The sequence below is a fragment of the Nanorana parkeri genome, unplaced genomic scaffold, assembly GCF_000935625.1.
Source record: "Nanorana parkeri isolate BGI_ZX_2015 unplaced genomic scaffold, ASM93562v1 scaffold956, whole genome shotgun sequence".
Taxonomy (NCBI): domain Eukaryota; kingdom Metazoa; phylum Chordata; class Amphibia; order Anura; family Dicroglossidae; genus Nanorana; species Nanorana parkeri.
Genome location: NW_017307224.1, coordinates 435,512 through 461,223, shown reverse-complemented (window position 1 = coordinate 461,223; position 25,712 = coordinate 435,512). Strand labels below are relative to the sequence as shown.

General features: G+C 40.8%; 1 protein-coding gene across 1 annotated transcript in view; it reads left to right on the top strand.

The window, feature by feature from the left end:
• Positions 1 to 25,712, top strand: part of GLRA3 (glycine receptor alpha 3) — a 145,243-nt gene that overhangs the window by 89,269 nt on the left and 30,262 nt on the right. Inside the window, exon 4 of the mRNA XM_018566521.1 lies at positions 19,064 to 19,287. Coding sequence (XP_018422023.1) covers positions 19,064 to 19,287 — 224 coding nt within the window. The remainder of the gene's footprint in view (positions 1 to 19,063; positions 19,288 to 25,712) is intronic.

Sequence of the window (25,712 nt, the reverse complement as noted above, 5' to 3'; positions counted from 1 at the left end):
ACATGCTGAATGTAAGAAGGGGTAAGGTGACAAACAATATTCTATGGCATGTATAGAAATGATCTGTCTGAGCGCTAAAGTGCTTCAGACCATCTCCTGCTGAATCATAATCCTTATTGACTCTGGGGCTGCTCATCACAAAGATAATGGATTTCCTTCAGTACATGCAAAAAAAACCAAAAGGCAGAGCACCGCCTCCATGTGTAAAACCACGCATTTAATAACAAAGACGATTAATACTATACTCCCAAGTGTATGTGGCAGAACACTTTTTATGTCATGCATTCAAATTGTTAAAAAGGAATTTCAAGAGGGAATTCACACTGGTTACAAGCACAGCAATCGTTAGTTTCTCTTGACTCCTCCCTCTGCTATATGCCTCAGTTTATGTGTTTCAGGGGCACGCCCCCTTCATCAGAACCAAAGCTAGCCCTGCCAGAGACCAGGGCTTAAATTTGTAAATATTTGTTTTTAAATTATCAATCAACTTTTAGCCAAATTAATTTAGGTGAGTGATTCGTTTATAATTGGTTATATATACATATGTTGTACACTCTGAGTGCTACTGCCAGAAAAAAATAGAGTAAACCAGCCAGTTTATGTATAACAGTACATCTTTGCACTTATGAATGACAGCCATAAGGTTGTGTTTTGAAGAAGAATCAGAAATACCAGCAAGGTAGAGCAAGTTGTATCAAGCTGAAAACAAAGTTTTTTGGTTGACAGGCAAAGTAATAACTGCAGTTAAAACAATGGCTTGAGATGAGCCGTGGTTTTGTAGGCATGTGGTCTGGTGTATTGGATCATAACAAGGGCTGATGGGCTGGCCAATCAGGGTAGGAGCCTTCTGATTGGCTGGCTTTCAATCTTAAGCCCTGATCTCTGGCAGGGCTAGCTATGGTTCTGACTAAGGAGAGTGCCCCTGAATGCATAAACTGAAACTATAGCAGCTGGAGGATTTAGGAAGATAAACTGCCGATTGCCATGATTGCAGCCAGGGTGAATTCCCTCTTTTCTTTCTAACAATTTGATTGTATGACATAAAAAGTGTTCTTCCATGTAAACTTGTGAGTATAACTTTGATCGTTTTTGTATTATTAAATAAATTATTTTACAGATGTAGGCGATGGTCTGCCTTTTTGTTTTTTTGCATAAACAATATTCTATGTCTTCTTTGTCACACGGACTCTTGTATTGGAAGGAAAGTAGGGTAGGAAATAGTTAATTGCATTAATATCAATGCACATCAACTTCTTGAAATAAGCCTATACCTATTCAAACCTTTCCAAATTCAATTCATTTAGATCCAACCCTGCTTATATATTATGTGGGTGAAACCATCTTTATCCTCAGTATTCTTCTCCCCTTTTAGATTCAAGGGGGTTGATTTACTAACCTTATAAACACACCACGAACATGTATACACCTTTGTAGTGTGTACACACCCAGCAGGTGTGTTGTGCAAAGCCTTGCATAACTTGCAAGGTGATGTTGTGTAAATTAGCTCTACATTGTGTTGCTTGCGTTGATGAATGCAGGAATGTAAATGCATGAGCTAACCATTTTTGTCTAAACTGTGAAGCAGCATTATATACGCATCATGTGCATGATTTTTCCATGTATGGCATTAGTGGAAATATGCTTTTAGAGACTTTTTGGTTGATAAATACGTTTTGCTGTGTGAAAATCACACGCACCTGGGGCGTGCGCGTGTTTAGGTTAGTAAATCACCCCCAAGGTCTCATGCTTGGAATCAGTGATGCTGCTAATTGCAAATTTTAATGTTGCAGGTATTTCAGCTATTCACTGTGCTTGATGTATGGTCTGATGTGCTCATATATTAGAAATATGAGCCACCAACTGCATTTTTTTTTAAATGAACGTTAAATGCCTAAGCTAACATCACAGCACAATGATTTGGGAAACTGCAATGGTAAATAGTGCAAAAGAAGGAGCAATAATTGAATTCACATGTATTTAACATTTTAAATAAATAACAATATTTTGCTTGTATAATTCATAGTTGTCTGATGAGATATGGTACAGCAAATTACAGATCAGGATTGACGCTCATAATTAGGTACTTTTATGTAAGCCTTTCTATGGCTTAAAGCCAAACAGTTATGATGTGGAGGAAATATTGTCATCAAAGAATATAGAACAGAAATGGGAATGTTTCAAAATGACTGTGTGCAAGCACACTGCAAAATATATTCCCATGGGCAATAAGTTTGAAAGGCTTAAAATAAAACCCATGTGGCTCAAGTCCATTGTTAAAAAAAGCCATAAAGAATAAGAAAATTGCATTGAAAAAAAATATAAAAATGTAGTAACACTTTTCATCATTTGAAAGTTACAAAGCATATACCAAAATATGTAAAAAGTATATCAAGATGATGGGCTGATCTGAGGTGTAAGATGGCTGAGACTGCACTAGCTCGGTAACTGCTATGCTAGTTTGGTTTATTTTGTTGCTGTTATATGCATATGTGCAGCCTTCGGGCAACTGGATTCTCTGTCTTCTGTATCATACCCTTGTGCTTACAAATAAAGAATATAAAAAAAAAGTATATCAAGATAACAACAATTCAAAATGAATGACAGGTTGCCAAAAAGAGTAAGAGAAACCTGAAAAAAACTCTATATATATATTACTTGTAAAAAGATCAGATTGTAGTATATAGGCCTGATACAAAATAATAGTTGGTAAATGGGGGCAAAATGAAGGCAGATCTATTAAAGACATTCTTCAGCTTTGTGTACACAAGGAAAAATGGTGGAACCGAAGTCTATAATGGAGATGATAGTGAAACACCCTCAAATGAACCACAATGCCTCAAAATTGATATGTTCCAGAAATAGACAAGGAAAAGGTAAATAAAGCACCCGGACCAGATGGCTTATACCTGCGTGTCCTCAATAAATTGATGTTTGCTATTTCAAAGGCCTTGTTTCTGATCTTTAGAGACTCTTTATTGCCTATCTTGGTACCAATGAATTGGCACAAGGCCAATGTGGTGCCTATATTTAAAAAGGGCTCAGAGTCTTTACCAATTAACTACAGACATATAAGCATGATTTCTATAGTCATGAAGATACTTGAGCATTTGCTAAAGGAACATATACGCAAGTGTTTACTAGAAAACAATAGCATAAGCAGTGGCATAGCGAGGGGAGGCCACTTACCCCCAAGCGCCGGTCTGAAGGGGCACCACTGCAGGGGTGTGGAATTCCTATCGCCTGACACATGGGACATGCAGTTCCGGGCTTCGGGCGGGTGTTTTTTTTCTTCATTTAGCCCTGCTTTGAGCAAGCAGGGTTATATGTAGAGTGGGGGAAGCTGGGGCTTGTTTCTGTACAAGTGATCTGCACGGGCAATGAACTATGGTTTGGTTTGTGGGGACCAAAAACATGCATGCATCATACATTCTTGGGGGCGCACAAATGGAGGAGTCAGTAATTAAGAAGTATCTGGCTGTTTTGGTAGACCAAAGGCCTAATAATAGCATGTAATGCCAAGCTGCAGTTCCTAAAGCAAGCAAAATACTTTCTTGTATTAAAAGACATATAGGGGCTGATTTACTAAAGACAAATAGGCTGTTCACTTTGCAAAGGAATTTTCTCTTTGCAGGGAAAGTTTCCTTTAGGTTAGTGAAAAAGGCAAAACTCTGCTGACTTCCATCATCAAAACACGTTTAAGCAAAAATACTGTTTTGTAAATTGTAGTGGTCTCCCCTCTGGAGAGGAGAGTTTCAGCGTTGCCGGGTATGCGAGGGAAAATTTAAGCCGTTTGTTCACCAGCAGCTGACACACCTCGTGGAAGGCTTCCCGCTGCTTCGTAAGTTCAGCTGAATAGTCGGCGAATAATAGTAACTTGTGCCCCCCCACTACCAGATTGCGTTGTGAGCGGTAAGTCTGGAGTACTAGATTTTTTTCAGAATAGTCCAGATATCGGACAATCACTGGCCTGGGTTTAGCATTGATGTCATCTCTAGGGGAGCCCACTCTGTGTGCCCTCTCCACTTTATAAGGCTGTGCTGATCCCAGTGCCTGTGGTATGACTGATGAACAAAAGTGGGCGAGGTCAGCTGGCTTGACAGATTCAGGTAGGCCTATGACCCTTATGTTATTCCTGCGGGAACGATTTTCCAAATCATCCACTATATCACAAAGATTTTTGACTGTTTTAGACATTTGATCTAGTTTTTTATGTGTGAAAAATGACAGATCATCTAGATCATTCACTCTATTTTCAATTTGCTTGATTTGATTTCCTTGTGATGTCAGTGCTGCATTTAGTTTCCCTAGATGCTGCTGCAGAGAGTCTGCGATAATATGGGCCAGGTCTGGCTTTAAGTGGGAGGCAACAGCTGCAGCCAATGTCTGGTAGTCTATTTGTCCCTGTAGGGGAGGTGGCTGTGACTCACCAGAGAGATCCATCGTTAGGTCAGATTGCTGAGTGACATTGGCGGCCATCTTGAATTTGTCCCTGTCGTCTGTGAGAGACTGTTCCAAGGCTTTCCTGGTTGGCTGTGCTCGCGAAAGATAGCGATCCATAGACCGTACTGTATCCCCTGCTGTGCGGGTAGGTCACGGTGACTATTGTATGATAAGATCGGCTGGGTTCGGGGGTGTTCGGCGATCGGCGGGACGGAGCTCCGGGAGACACGTTTAAGTCATCTGGCGCTGGAACCGGAAGTCAAAATACTGTTTTTTATTTGCCTTGCATGTAATTGGGTATTGTTTGCAAAGTGAGTTTCTATCACATTCACTATGCTAAGGGAAAAATCCCCTACAAGTGCAAATTCCCATGCAAAGTGAACAGCTTACTTGCTATAGTGTTATCATAGCAGAAATAACCATGAGCATTTGAATATTGTCAATTTGATTAAATGAAGTACAATAAAAGACACAGAAAGAAATGTTCAAAGCATATATAGTATATGATTACATTTTCATTTGCATTATTTAACAAAAAATAGGTAACAGATTATGGATGGTTGAATCAGAAGAATAATAAGCAGCTTTAACCTAAATGAAGATAAAATATAACATTTAGCTGGATCTGGTGCTACCTTTAAAACAGTTGCCATGATATAATTCTACACATATATGATATGAAGGCCACTGCCACTTCTACCATTAAAACAGAAAACATGCAGGCATCAAAATTTAACAATGTAATTATCAGAATGCTAACCTTCTGTGGTGAACTCATTCAGTTGTGTTCTTGACACTGTTACTGATTGTTATTTTTCCATTGTAATAATAGAAATGTTTATAAAAAAAGTAGAGTACATGTTATGCATTCCATATAATGGAACTGAAATGGAAATGGGAAATTTTTCACCCTTTTTTTTCATTCTTTGCACTTATTTCTTATTCTGCCCGGTACATGGAGGTAGCGAGCAGAATAGCCGAGTCGAATGCCGCTCGGCGGCATTCAGCTATTCACTTACTGCCATTTGGCCCCTATGAGAATAGGGACGAACGGCAGCGAGTGAGCTGCCGGAGTTTTGGCTCAGCCAATCCAGATGAGTCAAAGTCCCTCTGCACTTCGGCTCAGCTGAACATGCAAAGCATGTTCGGCTAACTGAAAGCGGTCGATGTCCGGCTGATTTCAGCCGATGTCCGGCTGAAATCAGCCGTACTGAGCCGAAGTGAATAGCCGAACTTCGTTCTGCTCTGTTCACTTCGGCTCAGTTATTCACTCGGCTGCCTGCGACAGTTTTGTGAATAACCCTTTATGTGTTGTATAACATCAAACAAAAACATATTGGGGTAATTTACTAAAGGCAAAAAGTCTGCTTACTGTGCAAGGCAATGTGCACTTGTAAGGGAATTTTAACTTTAGCTTAGTAAATACAGTAAAACTCTGCTGACTGCCATCATCCAACCATGTGCAAGCAAAAATACAGTTGCAAAATAATTCCCTTGCAAAGCACAAATTCCCATGCAAGGTGCACAGCCTATTTGCCTTTAGTAAATAAGCCCCAGAATCTCAAACATGTTCTGCAATAAATGCACTATAGGCAATGTTCTTGCTACTAATAATACATACAGTATATTAGTGACTCACTTTTCTGATGTGTTAACCATTTAGTGAACATTGGATCAGACTGGTACTACATAGTTATAATTCTCCATTATGTAAAAGGAGCAATGTGTGTATGCAAACTAAAGTAAGTCATAGAAAACAATCAAGAATCTCTTCTGACTGACTACAAGAGAGTTTTTTAATATCTGTCTCTACTTTCAGAGATAATACTTGGATCCCCAAAAAGGGTGGCCTTCACAGAAATGGGGATGGGCATGGTACACTAGGCTTTTATTTAAAGTTACCAATGTTATTTTATTTTATAGAACAACTTGTGTAGACATACAACAATACAGCATCTAGTATCCAATTGTTCAGATTTAATGCATGCCTCCACATTGCCATCAGATTATGTTAAATTCCCTGCAGCCAATGGCATATGAAATAATCTTCCTGAGGTTTTCAGATTATGAGCATTTTTCAATTACGAAGAGAAGCAAAATGGTTATGATACACATCATCAAAATCCTTTTCTTAATCCTAGTAATACTCAGATTTGCTTTCAAAAGACCAATATATTTTAATAAAATGAGCAGAAAAGTTGATATGTCATATTAGTTATAAGTTAACAATGGTTTTAGTAAAGTCATTAGAAGACATATATATGTTAATGACTGAACGTTGTACAGTGGTAAAGACTGAAAAACCAATTTAGTAATGTCACTTTGTAGCTTCTCATAATACACAAATGTGTTCCATTGGCACTCATTTATAAACTCTACTACAGAAGAACAAATAATGGATTTGCCATAACAGCCAGTCATTTTTTAACTTGCAGTAAAATGACCCATTTTGGAATCTGGCTGGATGCTTTTCTAGGTTACCTATGCTTCGGAAATGTAACTGAATTTTACAAAGAATAAAGAAAGATATTGCGGGGGTTCCAAAAGCTTGCATCTACAATAACTTAAGTTAGCCAATAAAGGGTATTACCTAAACAACAAGCATTCTGCACTTATGGAAATGTAAAACGTGCATGATACTGCAGAAGCGGCCATTGAATAACTGCCTACAAAAATATTGTGGAGTTTTGTTCTGCCAACCTTGTCCTTTTGATATTCAAATCTTGCTTGCATATGTGGCTAAAGAAAGGAACAACTCTCTAAGATGATGCATAAGGTGATGCTATATATTTGAAAACTGTGTGCCCCGGTATTAGATGACAATAAGACAGCGGAATGTATGAATCCCCCCCCCAATAACTACATTTTCCTGTAAAGTCCCATTATTATCTTATGACAGAGACACTTGTAGTGTGTGATTCACAGAAAGTGCATGTCTACATACTATCTGTATTGGATTGTAGAAAGATCAATTGCATCAATTGCATGTGGCCCAGCATCAAGGTTGTTTTTTTGATAAAGTCACACTTATATCTTCTGAACAGCACCATTATGTTGTACCTGATTTGAGATGTAAAATTACACTCGGCTGCCCTTGGCAGCTTTGTGAATAGACCCCTAAATCTCCCACTAAGACATTAAACTTTGCCCCATACAATTTATGGCCAGTTAACACCAATTGCGGTGCGATCTGGTTCAATGCAAACGCCAAAAAATGTAGCACGCTTGACTTCAATGCACAGCCATGGCTCCGCCAGCCCCAGAATGAAGTGGGGAGTTTAGAGTGCAATTACAGTGTGTTCCAGCAGCTACCACACTGGAACACACCGCAATTGGTGTGAACTGACCATTAAAGTGCATACAAACTGTAAATTGATTTTTACACTATGATTGGCATCATGCCTTACTGTGTACAGTTGTTAATTAAAATGTTTTCTTTGAATCTTTTGACCTCGAGATCCTGCCAGTAACAGCATTTCTTTTGCACTGCCACACAATTGCCAGCAGCGTTGTCAGCTTGCCATGTGCATTGTTTCAGTTGGCCATTGGTCTTCTAATTAGGTCTGCAGGAGGCATGTGCCCAACAGCTAAATGAAGTAGAAACATTTTATCATACAAGAGTCTAATTCAAATTGGCATTTTTAGATTTTTTTGAATAAAAAAAAATAGTTTATATTCATGTCTTTTAGACCTTTGTTTTTAAATCATGTCTAGTCACATAGACATAGAACTAAAAATCCAGTTTGCCCATTGGCAGAGATTTCCTAATAGCTCCCTGCATAACAAGTAAATGCCTATGATTAATCTATGTCTTTATTATAAAGCCCCTTCGGCTTTTTGCAGATAATAATAGTGTGCTCCTGATGTCATACCAGACTGCTCAGTAAGTCATTATAAGTTGGCTGCTGGGTTTGGAGAATGAAGTAATGTAGAAAATGACTGTGAAAATAGAAGTAGACTGTCTGAATATGGACATTAAACAATAATTATAATATCCAGACAGCAACCATAAAAAAAAGTATTTTATAAAATACAGAGCTCAAGGATCTCTCTCTTTCTCTCTCTCTCTCTCTCTCTCTCTCTCTCTCTCTCTCCTTCCAGGTATTTATTCTATATAGATTTTACAGTGATGTACAATGTAGTTGAACATATTGATTCAAAGACGAGGCAAATGGGTAAACTGCAAACTGTTATAATCATCATAATACATTACTGCAGATTTGAAATAATCAAAAAATGAAACAATTTTATAATCACAACTGTCTGGATCCTGAATTGTGTAATTGTCTGCTCATCACACAAATTTGCATAGCAATATTCTGGTAAACCAAAAATTTACAATTTGTTGATTCTTCGTTGAGAATTAGCAAACAATAAAAGGTTTGCCTGCATATTTCTATGAAGATCTGAATTATGTGCAGATAATTACACAATTCAGCATCCAGACAACTGTGATTAATAAATTGTATTATTCTTTGCAGATTGGACAAATCTAAATGAATATATTTATGTTTTTGTGAATTGTTTACAGTCAAAATTATTTCTGCAATCTGATATTTTTAGGTACAAATTGGACTTAACCTTTTATTTGTTTACATTTTTGTTAACCAGTTGACATCCGGGGTGTTAAACCCCCTTCCCATCCAGGCCATTTTTCAGTATTCAGCGCTGCGGTACTTTGACTGACATTTATTCCGTCATGCAGCGCTGTACTGAAATGAATTTTATACCCTTTTTTGGGGACACATAGAGCTTTATTTTGGTGGTATTTATTCACCACTGGGGTTTTTATTTTTGAATATATTAAGGAAAAATTACAGAAATGTTTTTTTAAAAAACAGTTTCCCCTATAATAAATTCTAAAACGTTTATTATTACCCAATTTTTTGGTAAAATACAAAAGACGGGGTCACGTCGGGTAAACGTCCTGCCCGTGCGCGCGCTAGGGGGCGCGCGCAAGCAGGAAAAAAATGCTGTCTGGAGACGGCAACCCGCTGATGCGAGTCTGCCGTCCGTCCGTTTTTTCTTAACGGGCGGACGGCAAGAGGTTAAAGAATGCAGAATACAAGATATAAAACAAACAGCATAGAGGATATAAACTGTAAATGTGCAAAAATACAATATAAGAAATAGAAGTACAGGTCGTCAGGACCACATCAAAGATCAATCTAAAGATTTATGTATCAAGATGCGATAGACTTCTCCAAACCCTTCCCCCTTTTGTGAATAACCCTGTGAGTATGCCAATAGTCCTAATAGGAGTACAGAAGGCACATAGAAGGACCTTCACATCTGTGTTGACCGTCGGAAATCTAAGGCAAATGCATATAAAATGGTGTGGTGATTGGAGCAGCTATAAAAACTAGGCTTATCAATATGAGGGCCACAATTAAGGTCAATCGTAAGCATAAATAGTAGCCAGTCCTGAAAACTGGATGCACATAAATAAGGGGAAAGAGAGCAAAAGGTGGAGAAGGAAGAAAAGAGAGAGGAAAGAAAGAGAATGAAGAGGAAGGCCATGTGTGGGAAAAGGGGCAAAAACCATAAATAAAGTATCAGATGTACGTAGTTACAACGTAAGGAGGGGACAGTGGGAATCAGAAGGAAAGTATTTCTTGACCTAAGGGAACCAAATTTTCTCAAACTTACACATGGTACCGTACGCTTCTCATGTGGACATTACCAAGTTGAAATGGCGTTTGACACTGGAGATGCTCAAAGTATTAGATAGCCAAGACTTAGCTATCTCCCATTTTACTGCAGTCAAAATGTGGAGAGAGAGTTTAAATGCAGCGGAGGGAAGGTCTTCCAGCTTACAATTAAGAATGACAAAATTATGCAATATAGAGGAGAGTAGGCATAAAATGCGATCCCAAAAAGTTGATCTCGGCAGATCCATTTCAAGGTGAATAGTTTCCTAGGAGAAGACAATTGTGGAGCCTGTTTAGTAATAAAGTTCTTAATCTGGAGGTAACAGAAAAGCTCTCCAGTAGGGATACAATATGTCTCCCATAAGTAAGGGAACATTTTCACACTAGATTCAGTTTTGAACCTCCAGAGATGTGTGAGGTCTCATGTAGACCATGCAGCTAAATAGGAGGGGTTAGAATAAGCTGGGAGGAAGCAAGGGTTGTGCAGGAAGGATAGCAGAAGTATGTTCTGGGGAAACTAAACCAGCAATCACTTTCATCCTGCCCATGAGACAAAGAGAGAGGGAGGTAATCGGGTTAAGCAGAGGAGGTCTGTGCTTGGGGGACAGCCAAAGAAGATTGGCAACAGAGGTCAGTTTCAAAAATGATTCCTCAATATCCCCCCAGCATGGGATCTCGTTTGTGGCATGATACTTAGTGAGGATCCCAACCTGGGCAGCCAGGTAATATTTTGAGAGATCAGGTACTCCCAAACCACCTTGGAACTTTTAAAGGTAAAGAGTTTGATGTGAGACCCTCGGGTGTTTAGAATAAAGTGGAAGACTTGTGACTATACTGAGTAAAGAGTTGAAGGAGGGATCTCAATCGGTAAGCCCCATGATAGGTGCAAGAGTTTGGGTAACAAAAGGACATTTGCACTACCGCAATTCTGCCCAGCCATAAAATGCGGTAGGTAGTCCATGTTTAAAGTAATCCCGTAAGCTTTGAGATCATCCCAAGATAGTTAGGACTATCCCAAGACTTTCCAAAGACATCCCAAGACTTCCAGGGTTAAACCCCACATGCAGGGTTTAATAGGATGGGGTCAGTTTAATTCCCAGGTAAGTGAAGGAGTCTGTTGACCATCAATAAGGGAAACTTCCTTGCAAGTTCACTGTCAAGGAAGTTGGTAGAGAAATGTAGACTTGGATTAATTAACACAAAGGCCAGAAATATAAGTGAAGTCGGTAAGAATACTCGCAAAGTTAGGCAAAAAAACAATAGGGTTAGTCAGGAGTAGTAGGGCATCATCCACAAACAAACAGATTTTGTGTTCGGTACCAGCATAAGATATGCCAGAGACATCATGAGAAGTACGACTCTTGTTAATTAAGAATTCCAAGACCAAGGTAAAGAGTTGGTGAGCGGTAACCAGACTACTTAACAGAGGCTAGGGGATGGTGATATAAGGACGCTATCCAGGAAAGGAAGTGTTGATCAAAACCCCATTGACGCAGGAAATAAAAGAGATAAGGCCAAGACACTTTGTCGAAGGCTTTTCTAATGTTCAGTGACAAAAGCTTTGCTGGGATACCTTTGGTCTTGGCACCATGCATAAGAAGAGTAATACACCTAATTTTTTAACTGGCCTGTCTAGTTGGGATAAATCCAACCTGTTTATTAACTACAAGTTGACCAAGCACAAGGTTTAGTCTACACGCCAAAATCTTAGCTAGCAATTTAATATCCACATTGAGTAAAGAGATGGGCCTAAAGTTAGAGCAATGAGAATGGCTGTAAAGCCATCCAGGCCTGGTCTCTTACCACGAGGAAGTGAGGCAATGGCATGTAGTATTTCCTACTCTGTTATGGGTTCCTTGAAGGATTCGACCTGCTCTGACGAGAGAGACGGGCGAGGGAGCCCCTCAAAAAAGTAGTGCTGTAGTAGAGAAGCTGCCCATAGCTGAGTATAAGGAGGAGAGGTGTCGGTGAAAAAGGTCAAGAATGTTAACTGGGTTACAGGTATGAGAACCCAAAGGTGTACATAACTTGATGGGCTTGAACGTTAGGTCAAGAGAGAGCAATCTATGGCCCAAGAGGTAGTCAGCCCTGTTGTCCTTAAGGTAGTATTTATGCGCTGTTCGATGCAGTTGTTTAGTGGCATGATCAGTCAGTAAAAGATTGAGAGCATGACATGCCGATTCCAATTTTGTTTTATTACAGGGCGAAGGGTGAAGAATAAAAGCTTTCGCACAAGACTGGAAGTCCTGCTCAAGAAAAGTCAGGCGTTGAAAAAGCTCTTACCTAAGTTGAGAAGATACCTGTATGAGTTTCCCTCTAAACACAGGAGATCTCTGGAGATCTATTGAGAGTCACATAATCTGCCAAATAAGAGGCAATGGCCTTTCTACTGGTGGGATCGGAAATTAAAGAGTAATTTAGAGTCCAATTCAATGAAGTGTTTTTAGGGGACAAGTCAGAGCGTAGCAGAGTGACAGCAGGGTGATCCAACCAAAGGACAGAGGGGATGTGGGACTGGAGTATGGAAGGTAATAAGTGAGTGGCGAGAAAGACATGGTTGATCCTGTGAAAAGACATTGTGGGGATGTGAATGTCAACCTTAAATGGGTTTACCTCCCTCCAGCAGTCGATGAGCGAATGCCCAGAGAGAAGATACCAGAACGATTTGTCGGGGTGCAAGAATGCTGGAGAATCTTTGAATTTGTCTCTATGAGGAAAGAGAACAAGGTTAGAATCCCCACACATGATTTTGGATCCTGAGCATTGGGACTCCAGTTTAGAGAAGAGATATGTAAAGAAGGCAATTTGGTCAGTGTTTGGGCATAATAGGAGACCAGAGTAACTTCCATATCGTGGAGGAGGCCAGTGAGGATCAAAAATCTGCCTGAGGGATCACGAGCTCTGGGGTGACAGACAAAATTCACTGAGCAGCGAAAACCAATCAAGACACCTTTGTGTTTCCAGGTATCATTTACCAAATATATGAGGGAATTAGGAGCTAAAATATTTAGGGCATGAGGATCTAGAAAAATTAACATCCTGCAGGCAGATGATGTCTGCATGGGAAGATCTAAAAAAAAAACGAAAACCTTGCGTGCGCTTATTAAGGGAGTTAAATCCCTGGACGCTTAGGGTTAAGATTTTGAGGGTCATCGATGATCTAGAAGAAAAAAGCTCCAGACAAACTCACCAACCAGAGAGCCCCCAACCCTGAGTTGCATGGTGACCTTCCACCACACACAGCCTGAAAAAGAGGGAGGCAAGAAAGGTGAGCGAGAAGGAAGGGGAGAAAAGAAGAAATAGAGGAAAGGACAAGCCAGAAAGGATAAACAAACATAACAACACAAGGCTGTACTAACCACAAGTGGGAAAATCCGCAATGTATAGGAAACGTTGGGCGGAAGGGGTCACAGAATCCTAACCACCCAAGGTCAGGGGAACACAATGACATACTCCCCCCGGACAAACCTATAATCAGAAATTCTAGACACAATAAAACGGTAGAAACAATATGATATGCCAATAAGGCTACACCATATCTACGGTGTGTTGGGACATTCGTATTACAAAGTGCCATTGTAGGGAAAGGGTACATCTGTGAAATACCAGCATTGAGAGGAAGAAATGGAAAAATGGAAAAACTGAACAAACGTGGTCAAAATGAAAGAAGTAGCCTGTGGGCACCAGGGTGAACGCTTCGGAAAACCAGGTATTAGCTTAGCACTGGCACTAGGCAAGATATGTGTGGTGCTAGAGATAGGAAAAATATAGGGGTAGCAGTAGAAAAATCAATGAAGGGTATGGAAAGAATTTGGAATCATCAAGGCTGATGCCAAAACACAACAGAAAAACTAAGCAAAACCTGGGCCATGGCACTTTATACATATGTACAAATAAGAGCAAACTCAAAATAGACCTGAAACTGTAATAATCTTGGACGGTGCAGTCTTAGTGAAAACGTTATAAAAGTAGTACACTTGAGAGAGAAGGGGTCAAAATGAATAATGATTAAGGAATGGGGTCCGTGCACATATTTTGGAGAAGGGGCAAAAGAGCGTTGAAGAAGAGAGCATAGGAATCATCCAGCAGATTTATGGAAGAAGGGTGGTGGGCACAATGAGGAGAGCACAGTCCAGTGTCCAGTCCAGATAGTCATGAGAAGGGTCTAGTGGAGCAAAAACAAAGCTGAATAGTACTGTGGCAGAACAAGACAGGGGTAGGTGGTGTAATAATCTATTTAATAGGAAGATGGAGCTCAGCTGCGGAGACACGTTAACAGTCACGTGCTCTAGCCCAGGAGTACGTGATGGCAAGGTTTAATATTGCCAAGCAAGCTCAGTGCATCATCAGTCTATCTTCCAACCTAACTAAGCTTGCTACACCTAAAGTAATTAGTATTAAGGAATTGCGGCAATAAGGAGTGGTCTCTAGGAACAAGAGAGGAAGTGATAGGCTTCACCAATGTTACTTCACACAGCAATGCACTTCTGTGGTAGTTATGTTCTATTCACATAACCCCAATATGTTGGTGTCCCAATCAGTTATATAGCAATGAACCTGTTGTTTGTGTAACTTTATATGTTCACCTCACATATGTTAAGCACGTAGTATCACAGTTCATTAAAGCAGGTATGTAACAAGTGTTCCACAGAATCAGTATAGTCTCAGTATAGAAGGCAAAATCTTTAGTCACCAGCAGAGGGCAGGCTCCCCATATCTTCAATGCAACAGTACATACGAATCCCAGACAAGCTACAGCAGACAGTTAAATCCCCTGTGGGTATCAACCCAGAGGGGAATACTTGCGGTTAGGCGTCCTGATGTTTGGGTAGGAGTAATCCTGGCCACGCTAGCGCAGAGAGCCCAAGGGGGGTTGTCAGCTGGGGGTCAGCTCTCGGGTGGATGCTGCTGCGAAAGGTTCGTGGTGATTGGAACTGCAAGCAAGGAGGCCGGCACTCGTCGGGCGTCCAAATGGGGTTGCTGGAACGCCAGACAGTTGTGTGGTCGCGGCTTATGACGAGGCCGGGGGCGGTCTCGCCTGACATCGTCGGCCCGGGGGCGGAGCTTCTGCTCGGTTCCGTGACTCGGAACGCCGGCGTCCCCAGGATCCATTACAGGTGGTCGCAGATGAAATACCCGTTAGGATCTCGGTAGGGGCATGGGATCCATATTTCTAGAGGGGTTAGGTAGACGTTCCTGAGCAAGGGACATCTAGCATCCAGGAAAATGAGGCAGAGGAAAAATTACATCTTAGAGGCCATTAGGATACTAAAGGAGAAAGTCCAGTAAAAAGTTTAGAGTAAACTGTTCCAAGCTAAGGTGTGGAAAACATTCCAAAAATGGCAACAGTAGACAAATAGAAGTACCTGAGGCAGGTGACAGCACTGTCAATCCAGACAGCCTGATCGGGCAACCATCTTGACCACAGGGCCGTGGAAATCCCCGGAATGCTTGTGGTCAGAGTCGCTGCGGGATCGTTTGGAGGTAGAGGTTGGCAGGTTAGGAGAAGGGTGCAATGCAGGGTGAGGATCCCTGATGCCCAGACCGGTAAATTTGGATTGAGCTTCTTCCAGGGTGCCACAAGAGTGCTACCTACCTTCGTGTGAGAAGAGGAGACGGAATGGATGTCCTCATTTGTATGGGATGTGACATTTAATAAGCATATCCAGACAAGGCCTCTTCGTTTTACGTTTGGAGATGGTAGAAGGGGCCAGGTCGGTAAAGAGCTGGTATTCGTTGCCTTGAAAAATCAACAGAGCCTGGGAGGCCTTGGTTCTCACAATCGCAAGCAACTATTCCTTCGTGTGGAAGAAGTGCTGCTTCACAAGTATGTCACAAGGCGAGCCATCCACCTTCCTGCGGGTAAGCATTCTATGAACGCGATCAATTTCGAATTTTTCTGGTGGGATTTTGGGAGCCAGCTCCTGGAAAAGCATGAGGGTGGTGGAGAAGAAGTCGGTAACGTGTTCTGGAAGGCCTCGAATCTGAAGATTCGAGCGACGGGACCGTTCTCCAGGTCTTCGAGTTTAGAGAGCAGGGTTTTGTTCTCATCGCAGAGGGAATCCAGTTCCTTATTGAAGTCAGTGAAATCGCTAGATAGATCCTCATACTTGTCCTTGAGGGCTGCAGTACGGTGGCTGATATCCCGTATCTCTTCCAGCAATCTATTGGTTATCTGCTTAGAGGCTGATTGCAGCGCCTTCTGCAACATAGCATCAAACTGTTGCAGAAGAGCAGAATGGGATCGCTTTTGTGGATGAGAATCTGCTAACCCAGCGTCATCCATGTCACTGCTTGAGGCAGAAGCGGCCTGGATGGAAGACATGTGTGAGGTAGTTGGAGGCGTAATCTTGGCCGTGGCCGGGGCTAGGGCTTCAGTGTGGGTGCCCCGAGATCCGGAATGCGGCATAATCAGTGTCCACCGAGGGTGGAGGTTACGTGCTCGGTAGTTGAGAGGCACTCAGCCTCGAGCTAATGTTGAGTTTGTCTGAAGGAGCAGCAGAGCCGTCTCACAAACCACCCGCCATCACCAGCCATACGCATGTGCCCTCAAATTGGACTTAATCTTAAAGTGGAAGTAAAGCAGGGTATTAAAAAAGCTGTTGCAGTAGTGTTTGCCATAATGTGCTAATATGCACAGCATTGTTGCATATCACAGCTGACTTACCTTAGAAACGATTCCCTCCAGTGCTGCACTGTCTGCTCTCCCCTCCATCGCCCATGCTGCTATCTTCACCGGGTCTTCTTCCAGGTTAGACATCTTTGGCCTCTTTATTAGCTGGACCCCAATGATGTAACTCCACGCATGTGAAGAGGAGGTACATTATCCTGGCATACTGGGTCTGTGCACTGAGCTCTGCATGCACAGCTCAGTGCACAGAAAATAAAATTGCTGACAGGTAGGTAACAGAATCCTCGGCAAAAGAGTCTCTTTTGCTATGACAAATCTTCCTGTCAGCAATTTGTTTTACAAATATTTTTCTTCCACTTTAATAATTCAGCCTTGTATGATTAGTTTTTGTATCCCTTATTCATATATGTATACCTACTCTCAGTTTTCCTTTTTGTTAGAACCCTAAAGAGGAACTTTACCCATATCTGAAAAATAACAACAAAGGCAACTTTAGAAATGTTCAGCAATGACAATCTACAAACAGATACTTCTAGATAAGTGCAGGCTTTGTATTGTTTGCATACCTTATTGTGTTTCCTCCCCATTCTTCTCCCAATGGCTATTAAACTAAAGGCAGGATACTAAATCTCCCTTTACTTCCCAGAACTCAGGCACATGTGACTAAGGCATGTGACCATGCACATGATCTCAGGGGAGAGAAAATGCCTTTTTCTGAGATCTTGTGAGATTACAGATGAGATTTCCCAGCAATGCACTGCTGATGTAACCTTCCCAGGATGTAATGGTTGGGCACTTACATAATTTGTGCCAAAGTGGACCAGGAAATGGAAACAAAGAAATTGTAATAAAAATATGTTTATTTAGCTATTTATTGTTGTATGCTGATGTGATTTTAGTCAAATGTCCACTTTCTGATGTATTTTATTGATTTACTTTACAAGCCAGTGTGATAAGAAATTATTTTTGGAAATTAAAGCTGCTTTCATTGTGAGTTACATAACTTTTGAAATGCAATTTATTTTAAACAAGATAAAAAAATTGTGGCAAACTGCAAAAATGCATTTGTTTTATAATTTTCTGGTTTTAAGAAGCGATCTTAGATCAGTCTCAGCTTGAATCTGCATGTTTTTTTTTAACATCTAATTTATTTTAAAGGTTGGAAAACACAAAAGGGGCAGAGAGTAAGGTTTAATAATTTGTTTATACTCTTCAATCTTCAAAATTGAAATAAAACAATAATTAATAAAGGTTTACTAATAAAGCATTAGTAAACTGATATAACAATGTGATACCTTGCATGTAAGCTAGGATGTAAGTTGATTGCACTGCTACCTAGCTAGTATAAGCACGATATACAAGCATGCTATCCCCAGCACTGGTGCTGACCAACCAGTATCGTTATTATTAGTAGATACCATCTCTCAAAATGACAGATGAGATTTGTTTTGTTTTGTTTTGTATTACACAGCAGCAATGACTGTCAAAATGTGACCACTCCTGTGTAAAATGACACTTGCAGATAGTCTGCAAGTGTCATTGAGTAAATACAAGGTAACAATGTATTATTTCTTTGTATTGAGTATTTCAGCCCTAATTAACTTCTACCTCCCCTGCTCCCCTTCTCTTTGCTATTGTCTCTTTGCTGATTTTCATTTGTATTTATTTTTACTATTAATATTTAATTTTTTTCCTGTGTTTTTTTTTTTTAAAAGCCTTTAATTAATTTACAAATAACTTCCCCATGGTTTGTACCAGAACAGGTAGTTGTTATGTAAAAATGCTCTGGTCCTTTTGGGTTATACAGGTACAAGAGCTAAAAAGGTTTTTAAAAAATCATCTAACCCTTGCCAAAGAGCCATAGTTCCTCTTCTCCTTAGGGCTGATACACATCTTTGTGATCGGGTGTTTTGTGGTGCATTTTTAATGGAATCACAGTGCACTAAGGTAATACAGTTCAGATGCAAATGCATGGCAGTGCACCACAATGCACACTACTATGCATTGTGGTACACATCGTTGGACAAAATTCTTTTTTTGGTCTGTTCCTGTGCGTTACTAATGGGCTACCTAAATGCAATGCATGATAAGATGTGACAACATACATGTTAATGTGTGTGCCTTATTGCAACGCACAGGATCAGAGAAGTTTGAATGGGTCCTAAATCTTAACAACTGGGTTCAGAGACTGGACTGCTATCCATTGCTGGCTTTAATTACATAATGGAGTTGGTATGATGTTTTTTTAACTGTTATGTCCATTCTGCTCCATATCTTCTCTTTTTCTTAAAACTAGAGGTTAAAGTATATTATACATATATCCGTTTCTTTTATTTTACAGGACTACCGCTTGAATATCTTCCTGCGACAGAAGTGGAATGACCCACGTCTTGCATACAGCGAATATCCAGATGACTCTTTAGATTTAGATCCTTCTATGCTGGATTCTATATGGAAGCCTGATTTATTCTTTGCAAATGAAAAAGGCGCTAACTTTCATGAAGTTACAACAGATAATAAGCTCCTAAGAATCTTTAAAGATGGAAATGTTCTCTATTCCATTCGGTAAGTAGCAATATTTTTCAAACAAATATTTTTCAAACAGCAAGTAGGCAAACTTTACATTATACTGCAAAACATATACAAGACAAAAATTCTAATAATGTACATGTTGCAGAATATCTACCTCTCACTTACCTCCTTTTTAAAAATAAAAAGTGATAAAATTAATCAATGAAGGGTCATATTTTGTTGAGTGCTGTTTTCAACTCCTGCATTGTTGTAAGCTGGAAGTGACTAAAAAAAAGGCCTAAGGGATAAACTTCCATTTCTGTCAGTATACTATACTGGCCACTTAAAAAAGTGGACATCCTTGCCATGGAAGAAATATTAGAAAGTCCTGTATGTAGATTGTAGCCTTAGACTGCCGATGAGCAGCAGCATATGACATCATACAGGGGGTTATTCTCCAAAGAGCCAAAGGATCCAGCTTTGGCTGATCCTTCGGCTCGCTTCGGCTGCCTCTGCCCTTCGGTTCAGTCGAACCGATGGGCTGCTGTACAGGCTATTCACAATAGCCCGTACTGCAGCCCAATGCAGCCGAGCGGCTCAGCCGAGCTGAAGGCATATGCTTTTGGCTCGACTTAGCCAAAGTGATAGCCGAAGCATGGAGAAAGGTCGGCCGAAGGGCCGACCCTTCGCCACGCAAATGACAACTGGTTGGAGCCAGCCGTGATCTCATGGCTCGCTCGGCCCAGTAGTAATGACAGATCAGCATCCCCAAATTACCTGACGCTGATCTACCATTAAACAATAAAAACCGGGTGGGGCCAGCAGTGACGTCACGGCCGGCTGCGCCCAGCTGTTATTCAAGGGTCGGGACTTGATAGAAGACTGTGGCAGGTGCCGGCCAATAGGAAACAGTTGGGCAGAGCTAGCTGTCACCGCTAGCTCAGCCAAATAGTTTTTTCTTTTGCTGGCATCTGTCAGATGCTTCATTATGCAGTGGGAGTCCATCGCATGCGGTTGGGTCGACATGCAGCTTTTTAAAATTATTTTTGGGTTTTTTTCTTTTCTTTAAAATATTTGTATTTATTTTTTAATTTTCCTACTTTTTTATATTTTTTCTGCTTTTTTATATTCTGCTCGGTACCTCGGAGGTACCGAGCAGGCAGCCGATGGACAACGCCGATGGTGAAGGCAGCCGATGTACGGCTGATTTTAGCCGGTGTACGGCTGAAATCAGCCGTACAAGATTGAAGTGAATAGCCGAAGTGCATTCGGATCACTTCACTTCAGCTGGGTTATTCACTCGGCTGACTTTGGCAGCTTTGTGAATAACCCTCACAATTATTGTATATTATTTTGCTATATGGGCCATTGTAAATCACTCAACAACAGCATACTATGTAATCCAGTAGTACATATGCATTATGTTACAACTCCCACTGAGGGCATGTTATGTCACTGAGCAGAGACATATTGGGGGTGATTTACTAACCTAAACACACACACGCACCAGTTGCGTGTGCATTTTTACACAGCAAAACGTATTTATCAACCAAACACGAGCAACGTGTCACATTTTCACGCTGTTATGGCGTATTTTTATGTATTTACGTACGTGCGTGTCATGTAGCATGCACCATAGGCTACACGCCGCTCTAATAGCGGCATGCAAGTCTCTAAAAGCATATTTCCACTAATGCCATATATGGGAAAATCATGCACATGATGCATATATAATGCTGCTTCACAGTTTAGACAAAAATGGTTAGCTCATGCATTTACATTCCTGCATTCATCAACGCAAGCGTAGAGCTAATTTACACAACATCACCTTGCAATTCATGCAGGGCTTTGCAGGGCTTTGCACAACACACCTGCTGGGTGTGTACACACTACAAAGGTGTCTAGATTCCACCAATAGATCATGCTGGGAGGGAACACACTACAGAGGTGTATACTTGTTCGTGGCGTGTTTATAAGGTTAGTAAATCAACCCCATTAAGTCACCCAGTGTGGCATGTCACCTAATAGATAGGTATCAACCAGCAGTAGACTATCACTCAGCTTCAACAAATTATATTACACAGCATAATTTTTTTCTCCACCACCACCATCATCCACATTTTATGTGCTAGAACCACTGACTTATGCCCAACAATGCTTGACAGCAGAATATCAATGGTAGAGTCATTAGCCCTACCCAGCACTTTTACTGGCTGTAGGTTCAGCTGGGTGAATGGACAGCAGAGAGTTGTCATTTGTACTCAATGTACCAAAATACTTGCAGGTCTAAAAAGGTGGTGTGGAGAAAGACCTAGCTGCTAACAATGAGGTGCCATGTGATCTGGTAATTTAATGGCAGAAGCCATAAGCTTCCTCATCAATGATGAACAGTCCCGTGACTCTCAAAGGAGGTGAGCTGTTCAGGAAGCAAGATTTCTTTTAGTCTGGTGCTGCTATGCAGCTTTGCTGCAGTTACTGTGTATTGGGCAGATGGCATCCAGGAAAACACATAATTCAGTTTGTGGTGTATTATTACCCTGAATTTTTAATATAATGCAATGGACAAACAAGGTTATAAGGAATGCTAAGTATTTATGCCCACTTAACTGCCTTTTGTGAAGAAGTCATGGTAAGAAGTAGTACATATACACTATATTACCAAAAGTATTTGGATGCCTGCCTTTACATACACATGAACTTTAATGGCATCCCAGTCTTAGTCCGTAGGGTTCAGTATTGAGTTGGCCCACCCTTTGCACCTATAACAGCTTCAACTTTTGTGAGGTCAGGTACTGATGTTGGACGAGAAGGCCTTGCTTGCAGTCTCTGCTCTAATTTATCCCAAAGGTCTTCTATCGGGTTGAGATCAGGACTCTGTGCAGGCCAGTCATGTTCCTCCACCCCAAACTTGATCATCCATGTCTTTATGGACCTTGCTTTGTGCACTGGTGCACAGTCATGTTGGAACAGGAAGGGGCCGTCCCCAAACTGTGCCCACAAAGTTGGAAGCATGAAATTGTCCAAAATGTCTTGGTATGCAGATGACTTAAGAGTTCCCTCCACTGGAACTAAGGGGCCAAGCCCAACCCCTGAAAAACAACCCCACACCATAATTCCCCCATTCACCAAACTTTACACTTGGCACAATGCAGTCAGGCAAGTACTGTTCACCTTAGAAAACACATCTCCACTTCTATAGAGACCAGTGGCGGCGTGTTTTACACCTCTGCATCCGACGCTTTGCATTGCACTTGGCTTGGTTGCAGCTGCTCTGCCATGGAAACCCATTCCATGAAGGCCACAGGAAGTTTGGAGGTCTGTAGCTATTGACTCTGCAGACAGTTGGCAACTTCTGTGCACTGTGCGCTTCAGCAAGCGCTGACCCTGCTCTGTCATTTTACGTGGCTTACCACTTCGTGGCTGATTTGCTGTTGTTCTCAGTTGCTTCCACTTTGTTATAATACCACTAACAGTTGACCGTGGAATATTTAGTAGCAAGGAAATTTCATGGAACACCTGAATCCAATGATTTGGAGGGGTGTCCCAATACTTTTGGTAATATAGTGTATCTCAATGTTAATTGAGATAACGTTCTGTGACTACAACCTATACTGTATATGTTGTCTGCCCAAAGCACCAGGGTCTTAGCACTGCCACTAACCTATGTTATCTTCTGTATAATAAAGCATTCATCCAAATATTGTCATCATAATCATTAAACTATCCTTAATTTATGAATATTCATGTAAATTATCAATTTTGTTTTTGTACAATGCATCCAATACATCTTTACAGTTTTTTTTTAGTGTTTTTGATTGATAGAGAAACTTGTCAAAAGTTAAACGTTGCTAAAAGTACCTAACACTGTTGTTTAAACCATTATCTCCAGAAAGTCTTCCTATTTCCTTTTCCTCAATCATTTGACTACCTCTGGGTGATAATAACAGGCATATGTTGGCCTTGGTCCACATGCTTTCAGAGTTTAAACCAATGGATAAATCACTTTATCCTATCAATAATTGTACAACAGTGTTCTAGCTGTAGTGATATTGTTTTTGTGTTGCTGTTATGTTGAGCATTAGGTCAATAATATGGATTAGAGTTTACAAGGTGATGTATTATCTTTGTAAAATGCTCACAATGCATCTGCTATAAAAAAGAACGGTTCAATATAAAACAAGATAATTGTATTTAGGATATGCTGTACAGAGAAATATGTGTTTTAAGTATTTTTAACCACTTCCAGCGGGTTCACGCAAATGTACGCCCTCCACTGGAAATGGTTATACCAAGAACATGGCTGCTGCTGTGATTGCTGTTTAAATACAAGTGATCCTGCGTCTATTGCTGAGCCTGATGAAGGGGATCCTGCGTGGCCCCCGAAAGCGCTTCGGCTGAGCCGAAGTGCAAAAGGAGTCCGACACAGCCGATCCAACCTCTGGATCAGCTGAGCCGTAGCTCCAGGAGCTCACTCACTGCCGTTCGCCCCTATTCTCATAGGGGACAAATGGCAGTGAGTGAATAGCCGAATGCCGCCGAGGTAGCGAGCAGAATGGAAAAAAACGAAAACTAATGAAAAATGTTTAAAAATGATTTAAATAAATGTTAAAAATATTAGTAAATGTTAAAAAGTTAAGAAAATAAAAAAAGTTTAAAGAAAAAACAAAAAACAGTGTGGGGTCCCCCTCCCAAACCATACCAGAACCTTTAGGTCTAGTAGGAATTTTAGGAGGGACACCAAGTAAAACATTAAAAAAATGTGTGGGGGTTTCCCCATAAAGTCATACCAGACCCTTAAGGCCTAGTAGGAATTTTAAGGAGGAACCCCACCCCAAAAACAGGGGGAAAAATACTTGGGTGCCCCTGAAATTCCCAACCAGACCCCTGATCCAAGCACAGGCCTGGCAGGGCAGGAAAAGGGGCGGATGAGCGAGCACCCACCCTCCCATAGCAGGCCAAATGCCCTCAGCACAGAGAGGGTGATTTTCCATGGTCGCCATTGGAAAAGCACCTTGTTCCCGTGCCGATGGGGACAAGGGCCTTTTCTCAAGCCCTGAGTGGGGTTGGTTGTGGGGGTGCAGGCAGGGGGGCTTATTCACATCAGGGTACTCCTTTAATAAAGGGGCATCCAGATGCGCCCCCCCTTGTGAATGAGTAAGGGGTACATATACCCCTACCCATTCACTAAAGGGTTAAATTAAAAATTTAAAAAAGATGCCAGAGTTTAGAAAAAAATATTTAATTGAAAAAAAAGCAAAAGACAAGTTCTTGACACGTCTTTTATTTTAAAAAAAACAAAAAATAGATCTACCGACCTAATCCTGGTGTCAATCATGACATCCAGCGTCCAAACAATACTTAAATAAAAAATAATTTCAAAAAATGATGCACACCGACCCGACCGCACGAGAAAAACTCCCGACGCATACTGTAGAATCTGACAGGTGCTGGCAAATACCGCTAGACATCGCCGCTGGCTCGCCCAACTGTTTGCTATTGCCCGGCACCTGCCAGAGTCTTCCTGCCGGTCCCGGGCAAAAAAAACAACAACTGGGCAGAGACGGACATGACATCATGGCCGGCTCCGCCCAGTTGTTGTTGTTTAATGACTGATCAGCATCCCCAGGTAATTTGGGAACGCTGATCTGTCATTACAACTGGGCGGAATGAGCCGTGAGACTATGGCTCGCTCCGCCCAGCTGTCATTTGCAGGGAGAACAGTCGGCCCTCTGGCCAACCTTTCTCCACGCTTTGGGTGTCACTACAGCTCAGCGAGCCGAAGGATCAGCTGAAGCTACGGCTGGATCACTCGTCTCTTCCGTGAATAACCTTCATAGTGCATCAAATCAGGAGATTTTGACAAAATCTTGCTATTGTGGTGAAATGCATTGGAGTCAAAAATAAAATGAGGGAGACTTTTTTTGGTAGTTTTTGGTAGTATTGCCCTGAAAGGATCAAGAAGTTTATAGAATCTCCATTCAACCACCCAGTACCTTTTGCCAAAAAAGACCCTTCAGCAGCCTCAATAAGTATTTTTCACAGAAAGAAAAATAGAAAATAACAAAATTACTTAAAAATGTAAACCAACACTACACAAAAAAAAATGAAATACACAAAAAAGGGAAAAACCACAAATACAAATAATGCTAATTTAGTAAACTAACTTAAATACCCCTCCGCTTAAAAAATATTTGTAAATAATAGCAAATTTGTCCGATTTATTTTAAGATTGAGAACCCTTTAATGAATTTACTGTATATATGATACCACAATACCAGACCCAGATTATAGATAATCACACAATTTAAGGCCATTCATTTTTTTAAATTACCAGCTCTATGCCACAAATATATAGAATGGTTTCCTACATAGTCAGAATTGGAAAACCAGTAAAAACAAATTAGAATAACTAATACATTAAATCTCACAAATAGTTTGAATTATAGTTTACTTATCTGTATTTTGTAATATATATATAT